This window comes from Narcine bancroftii, chromosome 3, assembly GCF_036971445.1.
Source record: "Narcine bancroftii isolate sNarBan1 chromosome 3, sNarBan1.hap1, whole genome shotgun sequence".
Lineage (NCBI taxonomy): Eukaryota > Metazoa > Chordata > Chondrichthyes > Torpediniformes > Narcinidae > Narcine > Narcine bancroftii.
The window spans coordinates 181,683,764-181,695,741 of NC_091471.1; the positions used below are offsets into that span (position 1 = coordinate 181,683,764).

General features: G+C 40.1%; 1 protein-coding gene across 1 annotated transcript; it reads right to left on the bottom strand.

Moving 5' to 3' along the window:
- Positions 1-1,206: 1,206 nt before the first annotated feature.
- On the bottom strand, positions 1,207-2,991 carry LOC138756320 (homeobox protein Nkx-2.5-like). The gene is made up of 2 exons (XM_069922851.1): positions 2,744-2,991; positions 1,207-1,929 (listed from the first exon to the last, which is right to left on the bottom strand). Exons 1-2 carry the CDS (start codon positions 2,958-2,960, stop codon positions 1,292-1,294), a joined length of 855 nt encoding a protein of 284 aa, XP_069778952.1. The 5' UTR covers positions 2,961-2,991; the 3' UTR covers positions 1,207-1,291.
- Positions 2,992-11,978: the final 8,987 nt, after the last annotated feature.

The following is an 11,978-nucleotide window of genomic DNA, read 5'->3' on the forward strand; positions in this document are numbered from 1 at the left end:
ATTAATATTCTGTGATATAAAATAGAATTAGAATTCGTTTCTATACCATCTTGTACGATCACAGTTTCCTACATTATTAAAGGAAGTAAAACACGAAAGTCTCCAGGCACCGGGGTTGAAGTAAAACCACGATGCTGGAGAAACAGCCGGTAAGATAGTGTCTTTTACAAAGCAAAGATACCTAACCAGCGTTTCGGGCTTGAGCCCGGACAGGGCGCCTGCCGATATTTTACCATACCTTGATGAAGGTGCCATATTGCCGCACCACAGACATGATTTTGGAATCTTGGCAGCAACGGCTGAAGGTCCCCGAAGAAAGCGCCCGCAGAATAAAGGAGCAATTATTGCTAATATTTTAATATAGTTTGCAATAAGCGCAAGCTGCGAGAGAGAGAGAGAGAGAGAGAGAGAGAGAAATGATTTGAGGAATGCTGTCAGGACCATAGGGACCAGGTTTAGCCAAGTATGATTCTTGAAGAGTTTGCTGCTAACAATTTATTTATTGACAACATTCCCATCACCGAAAGTTTCCGGCTCCGGCATAATATGGGGCTTTCTGAAATTCGGTCGGTCATTGGTTAACCAGCTCGAGGTGAGTCGATCTTCTTGGCAGCGCTCCTATCTGAAACTTGTAATGATAGCCAATCGTGTGCTTCAGAATGTGCAATGCAGGCAAAATATAGTTCACGATTCTGTAGATAAAACTCAGGGGTATAAATATATATTTGTGGTATGTGACACCAAACGATTCCAAAAGTGTTAAAATGTATCAATGCATTCGGTTGTCGGCTGTGAGTTAACAGTGATGGGAACAGAACGCTTGTTTCTCTCTAACTCTCTCGTTTGCTCCCCGCTGAATCTCCCAGAAAGTATTTTTAAGCATGGCATTTTCCCATTAAATAATACCACTTTCAGGCATCTTCACGTGTCCAATACACATGGTTTATTAACTGATGGAAGGTGACAAAAATATTTCTGATATTGAGATGGCAATTCCAAACTAGTCTTGATCGAAATCTTCCCCCTGGGATCTATCCAAAAGTACTTCTGGCAGCCTTCCTATTTTCGAAATCATATTATATCGTGCACACGTGTTACAAATAGACCATTACTATAAAATAATTAACCTAATATAATAAATAATACGACTGTTTCCTCACGCACTTTATTTATATTTCTTACCATTCCAAAAGAATGCCTCTCTTCATTCCTGAACTGAAAATTGTTCGCACTTTTGCTAAAGCCACCAATTCCACTGCCTCCTTACTTCTTTTGATTGCATCGATGATCTTTACCAAGCTCTGATTCCATGAAAGCTTCCCTGGAAAGCCGAAACCCCTGCGCTTTGATGGGCCTGCGATTGTGTTGCAGGGTAACTCATGTTGCCCACGTTGAAATTCATGCTCATATTGACAAAGGGGCTGGCAGAGGCACTCTGCTGCATCGGGGGCATACTGGAATACATGCAACTGTAGTCTCCATCACAGGTGCCAGGGCTGCAGCTGGGGTAAATGCTGTAGGTGTACGGTGCGACGCTGACGTTATACGGGGTGCTGTATGAAGGGGATGATGCTCCCACGCAAGACTTTCCATCCCGAACCAACACAGGTATTGCAACCCGGCGGGGAGTGGGAGGCGATGCGCCAAACTCGAAGCGTTTATCTTGGCGCTGGCGCTTGCATTTATATCGGCGATTCTGGAACCAGATCTTCACCTGGGTCGAGGTAAGGTTTAACATGTTTGCCAAGTGATCTCTTTCGGGGGCAGACAGGTATCTTTGTTGCTTGAATCGTCTCTCCAACTCATAGACCTGGGCTTGAGAAAACAGAACCCGCGGTCTTCGGTGAATTCTCCGCACTGGAACTTCGAAATCTTCGTTTTTCCTGCTTTCCGGTGTAATGCACTTTTCCATCGATTTTTTATCTAGGTCTTAACACAAATATGACATGTAAAAAACAACTCAAGGCCCTATTAAATCGCCCTTGAATAAATCAAGAAAATAGTATCGACCGTTTGTAGGATGCATATCCTGTTTTTATTTTCACATTCGCTTGAAATATTCAGCATGAAACTGCGATGGAAGGAAGAAAGAGACGTCTATATCTGTCAGGCTCCAAACCTACATCGTCTGCTTAAGTGTTTATGCCCGGTGTTGATTGAATCACAATAAAATACACAAATGAATGCTTGAAGTTCTGGTTTAATGCCTCTCCATTTGATGAAGTTTGAATGAGTGTTGTCAGCTAATCGAGTCTAAGTACCGACTGTACTGTGTTCTCAGCTCAGGGTTTCTCCCCCCCCCCCCCCCCCCCTCCCCACCTCCCCCCATAGCCCGGTGTAATTCAATGTCGCGGGTTCACGGTAATAATTTATTGCCTTTGCTTATGACAAATTTGAAATTTTCACGATCACGGTGTCCTTATTTTAAATGGTCTCAGTTTCCAAACACACACGTTGCACTGAAGATACTCCAACGCAATGCGGATTGCAAAACTGAGAAGGTCAGTAAGATTTCACAGCTAAATGGATCCAGTTAATCCGAACCAATCCCATTCATGTTTATGGGTGCATGGATTTTTTTTTGCCTCTCTTTCGCTTATCAATTGCAGGGGGTTAGCTCTTTAATAATCGTCATTTCGAGGCATACAGCATGGAAACGGACTCTCCAGTTTACCGACACCGCGCCATCAAACATTCATTATTAAAGGATTAAAATCAGTATTTGTCCAAGTGTTATATTTACCTTGGGCGTTGTTTTGAAAATAGTCCATCCGCTGTTCGCCGGAGTTCTGGCCATTGTTTATACTCAGTCGAGGTGAAAATGTCTCCTGTGTTTCTCTAGATGAAAATATCGCATGATTTCTCGGGACATGGAATTTGATGAACTCATCTCCAAGGCTGGGAGTGTATTTGGCCTGATTGACACGCTCCAACATGCAAGAGGAAGAGAGGATGTCCATAGATGTGTTCAGGACATCTGGACTTCGTGGTTTTTGCTGGTGATGTTCTAGATTTAAAATGTCCTTTACAGAGAATGGTGTGCTCGACGTGGAGGGGCTTGAAAGCATCTCGATATAACCGTTGAGTTACAAAGGTTCTTCCAAACTGTTTGGAGGACCGTGTGACAATTCTGACATGCATGGCTCATTTCATGACGCAAGTTTTACTGGCGCTTTGTCAGTTGAGGAGCGGCTGACGTTTTCAGAGGTAGAACCTGAACACTTCTAGTTAATATGGAGATGTCTATTGGTCACAAATTGCCACGAGCAAACATAGGGCAGTTTCCTCTTGCAGAGTTTAACGAGAAAGAGTTCCTTTAAAACTCTGGTAATAATTTGCTTGGGTTCCATCAAGAATGTTGGAAAGAACGTATTAAAACTGTCACGAAGTTTTCATTTTCTCACCGCAAAACTATCAACATTGTAAAAAAAAAGGAGTTAGATTATGTTTAACGAGAAAAAAAAGTGGCAGTTTTCGAAATTTGAACTTTAGTTAATGAGTGTAAATATTTTAGTTGACAAACACACACGTTCCAGTACGCACATAGTTTGGAAAGATCCAGAATAGAGTGCAATAAATGTTTGTGCACGACACATGACAACGATACACTACAATTTTAATCAACAAATAAATCTAAACTACAAGATTCCTTCATGACTGCGTGGAGAGGAATTTCCTTTTGGTTCCATTGAATGCAATGTGATTTTAATCTAAGGAAAATCATAACCTTTTCGCTTGAAACTGTTTTCCTATCAATCAAGAGCTTTCCAGATAACCACAGCAGCTTCTGTTGTCTTCAAATATTTATAACCGTGATGGTCTAGTTGCATTTCATTGCAGTGCCGTTTGGATTAGTGTTAAATGCCGTTCTGTGTTGCCTACAACAAAATGGCCAACGATCTTCCATGCTTATTCAAGAGGCATGAGTACAAAATTATTTATATAATGTTGAAAACGTTCTCCCTCTTGAACTTGACCGACTAATATTGAAAATATTCAAGTGGGAAGTGTTTTCAGATGGAAGAACAGGAATTTAAATTGGGCTTCAATTGCTAAGAATCCGACAGAAAAGAAGGTACTTACTTCAATTACTTTAAAGTAATTGTTCCGCTCAGCCAAATAGATCACGGCAAAGATATGGGTTACATTAAAGCTGTCTGTTTATTCCTGTACTTAAAACTGAAGAGGTATTTATACACGCGCTGATTAGGAGAATGATTACGGCTGTAAAAATTTCTAAGTTTTACTATTTTTAGAGCAAATAATTGGATTTAAACGTCGCACAGAACTATATTAATACAAATCAGCTAATTGCGAGAATTAACCGATTTTTTTCCCCAGGGGAGTGTGGTCGAACACGGCGAGCGACTACTGTGATTGACATGATCGTAGCTATAACGTTCTACGGAAGATTATCGGGGATGATAAGTGCTGGATATGGAATCACTCCCGAACTCGGTTTGCATTCTGAAAAGGAAGTTGTCAAGCTGCATATCAGTCCTTCTCTCCGAGTAATTAGAAGACAAGTAGTTAAAGAAGAGTTTAAAAGAAGGGATATCCTTTGTGCTCAAATACGACTACACGGGCTGACATTGTGCGCTTGTTAGATAAATTCATTTGAATTCACTCTAAATATTTCCCAGACCATTTTTTTAAAATGATTTTTAAAAATATCCTATTCACACGGAAAAATAATAGTTTGGCGAAGGAGCAATTTGTTATTTTTTTAAATATGGTAGGATCTAACAAAATTACCAATTTGTAACTCTGGACTGATGTTAGATTGTCCTGCTTAGGGCTGTTTCCACTGTGAATATATTGTTTATGTCACGTTGAAGACAAGGCACATCATCTAATCACAGAACCAAATCTTCGGAAATGGCACCAAATCTCCAATTTGTGCCATATTCCCAAAATTCGTGTTCATTTCTCATTAAAGTTTCTGCTATATGTCGAATAAATGCAGTTGCTTTTTAAAACAGCAACCATATGTTGTTCCAGCTTCATATGTATAGTAAGATAATTAGCAATGCTTTGCACTTTGAAAGTGAGATATGTTTCTGAAATTAAAATCATATTTTCTGAAACTGAACCCCCATATATTTCTAATGGTTTGTACATTTGAATTGTTCGTTTGATAGGAAACAGACCATTCATCGAAAATATTCATGTGTTGAAGCATTAAACAACGAGCTATGCACTTCCCTTATTTGCTTAATTTGGTGTTACATTGCGTATTTAAACGAGAACGCTATTGTTAATTAATAATCACTTTGCTTATTTGATAGAATTTGCAGATGAATAAACCGTAAGAAAGATGTATTTTTCGCATTTCGTCGCGGTAAATTAATTACTGTGGACTAAATGTGACTCAGTGAGATCACCTTTTAATTGGGTACAATTACCAGACACGTGTAAAGTCGACAGTTTTGATTTGTTTTTCTTACGATAACGAGCTAAAGTCGATTTTGGAAATTGACATAACCCCTTCTTTACACATTGCTCGAGCGCTGATATTTATAATCCAGGGTCACCTGATAAACCAGTTTATCACCAAAGTATTAATACTTTTATCAAACAGATAGCATGGCGTCTGATTCAATTAAAATTCCTTTGACAAAAATAATGGCTACGTTCAGCGATAATGAACGACAGGTTTCTAATTCAGAGCTAGGTCGAGCAGGCTGTCTGAACAGGAAAACAAAAAAAAAAGAAATACCCTGTCTCGCGAGGCATTTCGCGACAATGACTGTTGGCGAGTTGGAAATTCTCTTAAAATGTTCAAGGACTTTCAAGGATGTCGTGTATGTTCACATCATACAGAGGCATTGCAATGTTAGAACTTTCCGTTGGTGAATAAGAGTTCACCGTACGTGTGCATCTATGTTCCCTTCGCTCCACGATTTCGTTGGTATTTTAGCGCTATATGGATTTCTTGCGATTATTTCCCACAACTAAAGAGTTGTGTTAGAGAACTTCAAGATATAACCGCACAATAGCGGAAAGTACTGAGCTGCTTCAGTAGAGACCTAATCAGATCCTGTTTCTCAGAAAGTAAACATATGCCCAAGGGCCATTTAACTGTTTAGCTTCAAGGTGATTAATAACATGCCATCACACAAGCATATAGAACACCCCATAAAGTGGCGCCCACCAACATCTAAAATCTGTTCATTGTCCCTGGTATAAATTGTCGTTTAATGTTTGAAAAGATTAGAATTTACATCAGTTATAAAATCAAGACTAAGGTCATATCAAGCACCTATGAACATCGCTCCAAGTGTGAATTTAACATAAAAGATCAGCGGACGGAGCAAGGGGGTAAAACACGGAAGAGTGCAGACACCGTGGTTGAGGTAAAACTGGACAAACACAGCAGGTCAAGCAGTGTACTTCATATAGCAAAGATAAAGATACATCACCGACGTTTCGGACTTGAGCCCCTCATCACGCTTATTTACTTCGAGAACGGTTCGAACTAATTTAAACAAGGGACTAACGAGAGAAACGTGAAAAGTATTCTATTTTGAATATAATTGCGAAGAAACTTTTCTATTTAAACTGGTCAACAGGGGATACAATTCTATCAGGTTCCGTATTAGGCTCATTACTTTATGTCCTAAATAAATAGTGTAGATTTAGGGGGGGGGGGGGGTGCAAGCCCAATCTCTAAATTTGCGGGTGACACAAAATGTGGCAGTATGGTGAACTGCAAAGAGGATAGTGATACATTGCAACAGTGGTTGGTTGAACGAGCAGACCTAAAACAAATGAAACGCAACGCACCTCATATTTTAGTAGCGGGAATATAGATGAAAGGATGCTATTTTAAAGGGGTGCAGCAGTAAAAAAGGCTTCCAGTTATGGCTGCCCAAGCCATTGAAAGTGAGAGCGATTGATAAGCCATATGTCATTCTCTTTTAAAAAAAAAATAATGGTGGCATTGGTTGTAAAGGCTAGCAAGTCGCGCTGAACCTTCATTAAAATCGTGGCCTGTCCTCAACCAGAACATTGCGTTCTATTCACTAATAGAAAGGGTATCGAGGATATTTATTAAAACGGAAGATTGAGATGGGTAGATCGGTGAAGATGGGTCTGTTTTCCTTGGGGAGAAAAAGATTGAAGGTAGAGCTGACAGAAGGATAAAAACGACAGAGCGAATGGTGAGATGTCGTTCTCGTTGATGGATGGATTGCGAACTAAATGTCAGGTATAAAGGAGAAGCGAATTAAAAAAAAACAACGTGAGAACATTCATTTTGACGCAGTGTGTGGTTGGAACTTGAAACACGGGAGCCGCAGATGTGGTGAAGGCAAGTTTTAGTGTGGTGTTCAAGAATAAAACGAGGAGATGTTTTTAAGGGAAAGAGGAGTGAGTCGGAAGATCCATGATGGGCCGAATAGCCTCGTGTGTCGTAATTATCCTTTCATTCAGGGGCTCGAATCAAATAGCGCTGTACATTAACCAATAATATTGGATGCGACGTCGTAAACCCATCACGATACTTTTATTTTTGTGTCATGAAAACCCAAACCGCTCCCAGTCAGTTAAATTGCTCACAGTATTAAACACCGCCAGTTTGGTGAGAGGCGGCGGACAATCTGGGAATGTCAGGCGGCTTAATTCCTTTATCACAACCAGATCTTCAAGCATTCCCTGTCTGATCGTGCTCTGGGTCGCATCCATTTCATGCGGCTGAGATATGAGAGAGGAAGTCGCCACAAGCATTAAGTGTCAGGCTATTTCTTTTCCGCCCTCCTTAGCGAATGTCAGTCAACATTTCAGAGCCAACAGCTAATCACTGACCCCACAATCGACATAGCCCCGGCAGCTGTTGCCTGGGCTTCCGACTGTTAGTTCAACATCCCACTCAAGCACGGGGGAGTTAATGTATCTGTGCTATAAAGCAACCAAAACATAACAGCGAGTCGTACCCCTATCCCAAGCTGGATTATTGCACATTTAGGGCGATTTGCTTGCTAAATTTTAAAGACGTTCAAATGCACATCGAAACGATAATGAAGGCAAACAAAAAATGTTGGGGGAACTCAGCAGGCCAGACAAGAATCTATCGTTAAAAATGGTCAGTCGACTGTTGGGGTGTTCACGGTGATACTTTCTTTGCTCAACAGTCCAGCACCTGCAGCTTTTGTGTTTCGCGAATGATGAAAGCGACTGATTTCGAATAAAGTCATGTTGCGAATGGGAACTATTGTGGTTTAAGCTTCATGCATTTTCGGCTACAATTAAATATAAAAATATCATAACTTCAAATAGATTCGCTTTTATTCTGAGAAACAGTGCTTCACATAGCTCGTTTTTAGAGGCGTTGATGGTCTGGTTCACCGATGTCTTTGGACATGTTAAAGTATTCAGCTCGAAAGTCATCGGTTTCCAAAGGAAATCAAGTGCAAACTTATTTACATGGTCAGGATTATATTGTATTTCTTTTTCATCCGTGTGATAGCAACCCTTTTTAATTTTTAATGTATATTAACCCTATTAACGTCTATATTTTATAGATAATCTGGACATAGGCCGGAACATTCAGATGTAAATGTTTGACGTTAAAGATTTAACAGCGTTGAGTTAAAGAGTGTACGTGGACGTTAAAGTTTTAACAGCGTTGAGTTAAAGAGTGTACGTGGACGTTAAAGTTTTAACAGCGTTGAGTTAAAGAGTGTACGTGGACGTTAAAGTTTTAACAGCGTTGAGTTAAAGAGTGTACGTGGACGTTAAAGTTTTAACAGCGTTGAGTTAAAGAGTGTACGTGGACGTTAAAGTTTTGACAGCGTTGAGTTAAAGAGTGTACGTGGACGTTAAAGTTTTGACAGCGTTGAGTTAAAGAGTGTACGTGGACGTTAAAGTTTTGACAGCGTTGAGTTAAAGAGTGTACGTGGACGTTAAAGTTTTGACAGCGTTGAGTTAAAGAGTGTACGTGGACGTTAAAGTTTTAACAGCGTTGAGTTAAAGAGTACGTGGACGTTAAAGTTTTAACAGCGTTGAGTTAAAGAGTACGTGGACGTTAAAGTTTTAACAGCGTTGAGTTAAAGAGTGTACGTGGACGTTAAAGTTTTGACAGCGTTGAGTTAAAGAGTGTACGTGGACGTTAAAGTTTTAACAGCGTTGAGTAAAGAGTGTACGTGGACGTTAAAATTTTAACAGCGTTGTGTTAAAGAGTGTACGTGGGGGTTCTTCATGTCGTTTCTCATATTTAGGAGTAGAGGAAAGGTTTGGAGATTCTTCAAGGTAAGAGCCTTAATGACAAATAATGGACCTCTCCGGCGTCCTCGTCCCAATTTTACTGCTATGATGTGAACAACAATTTGTTTTATTGAATGAAAATATGCAGCACTAAATAAAACAGCATATAACACAAGTCTTTGGTATTCTCTCTGTATTATCCGCTCATTTTAAATTTAGTTTTGAATTAATCTACACATTTATTTTCTTTCTGAGTATAAAGTTATACCCCATGCCGTGCAGGTCGCATACTCGACTCAGAAGCAACGCCAGGGGCCCGTGTTTCCAGTCACGATAACTTTATGTACATGTTTTTGCATTTGAACAAGTCATAGCGAGAATTGCGCTTTTGTTTCCTGGATGGAATGGCGTGATTCCTCGAGTTATAATGCTCAACATGCAACGGGATGTACTAGTTAAAAACACGCGTACTATGAAGTGGCTAATGAAGGTATTTTATTCCAATTATGTTCAGACGAGAGATCAGAATATGACTGTGATGGGAGGACGAATTGTTTTTTGGTACTGAGGTCAAGGGAAACACAGTGTTTCCCATTCCCCTCCGGTGGGCAACCTGCATCAGCTTCAAACCCAGTGGTTGCTTCAAGTGAAGGTAATGGACAAAATGCATTGAACTCTTCCTTGTCTGTGCCCAAAGTCAGTCTTAAAAGCAGTGTGCGCCTTCAACTGCACTCGCATCTACCCAATGAACAACCATTTATTGTACTGCCAAACTCTTCAACCAAATCGACGAGATTCAAGCAAGAGAATCAACCAATGAGGAATATGTGTCATAGAACCAAAGTGGATAAATTGGGCAAAGAATTGGCAGAGAGGCTCGGTAGACCAGAAAACATTCATGACAAGATATGGGCAAGTCAAAGTTACGGGTTTAGAGCCTTGAATTCTTCCAGCGCTACTTTGCACAAGATTCCAGCATCTGCAGTTTTTTTTTGTATTTCTCAAAATTAATTGGAGTAGCTGATTTAAATTGCAGGGATAGCCTTAATCTATAATAATCCTTAATCCACGTTTTAACAGTAACTTTAATAACCGGTCCTTATTAAAATCGATTTCATGTTTTATCTGCGCTGAGGCACGGTGGTATAAAAGTAGCCAGAAGACCATTTCGAATTTTTCCAGAGAAAACGTACGAGGTTAATTTGGGTGTAACTGGGAGACATGGGTTTAAATGGCCGGTGTCGGCTTCTACCGTGTTGTAAATACAAAACAATCGGCATGTTGGCTTCCCTCTGAATAATGGCTCTTAGTAGTACAAAAATAACACATGATCAATTTCTGACCCTTGAAAACCCAGCGTAAAACACCAGCGTGGAAGAAAATATTCTCATTAACCATAGAACTCGAAAAGTTAATCAACCCTAACATGATTAAGAATTGATTATTCATAAAGTCTAAATGTCTCTGGGGTTGCTAGAATCATACATTTAACATAGAACTGACATAAATAAAGGTTTCATTTTTATGGGAAGAGTTTAAGGATGAACAAGGACCTCTGCAAGTTGATTCAATGCAGATCGGAAAGCTTACAAACAGCGAGAACAACGGCGAGATGGGGAATCCAACTGGAAATGATTGAATGTTTACGTGACCATATAACCATAATAACCATTTATGGAGCGAAAACAGGCCATCTCGGCCTTTCGAGTCCACACCAGTTCACTAGAACAACACTACTACCTCAAACCTCCCGCTCTCCGCCAATAACCCTCCAACCCCCTCACCTCCATGTACACATCCAACTTTCTCTTAAATGACAGAAGGAACCCTGCCACAACTATCTCATTCGGAAGATCATTCCATTCTGCCGCCACTCACTGAGTGAAAAAGCCATCTCTAATATTTCTCCTAAAGTTTTGCCCCCTTACCCTTAACTCATGGCCTCTTGTTCACAATAACTTATCTTTTAACTCATCCCACTTTCTCCAAGTCATCAACTAAATATCAAATATTATCTTAAAATAAAAATGCAGGTTGGTGGGAGATAGAAATATGTTATCAGTAGAAAATTTGCAGTTATAATACTCAATACAATATCACCAACAACTTGGAAAAAAAAAGACGGTCACTGCTGGAAATCTGAAATAATTTTTAAAAGACAGAAAATGCTGGGAACACGCAGTAATTCATCTGCATTGCCCTGAGAGATGACCTCTAACCAGTAATGTCCAGGCTGGTTATCTAAATTCACCGAGCTGGGTCTGGATGATAAGGCGAAGTTATTTGAGCTTGTGTGAGGTATGACTGGAGCAACACAGTCATTGGAAACCAGGAGTCATCTTTCCTTATATACTCAGTAGAACCGTAGAACATTACAGCAGGCCCTACAACCCTTCTCGTTTGTGTGAAATTATTTTTCTGCCTGGTGCTACTGACCTGCACCCAGTCCATAATCCCCCATACCCCTCTCATCTATGTACCTGTCCAATTTTTTTCTTAAATGAGAGAAATTGAGTCCATATTCACCACTTCAGCTAGTAGCTCTTTCCACAGAAGAAATTTCCCCTAATGTTCCCCTTAAATGTTGCATAAACAGTCCCTGGTTATCCAAAGATTTGTATATCCTATCTCTTAGGAGAGCTTCCGGTAACCTACCTAGTACTGAGATTAGACTCACTGGACTATAATTTCCTGGGTTACTTTAAGAGAAGCTCTTAAAAGTGTTCACTCATTCTGTACTGACCACATTATAAGCAGTGAATGGAACACACCAA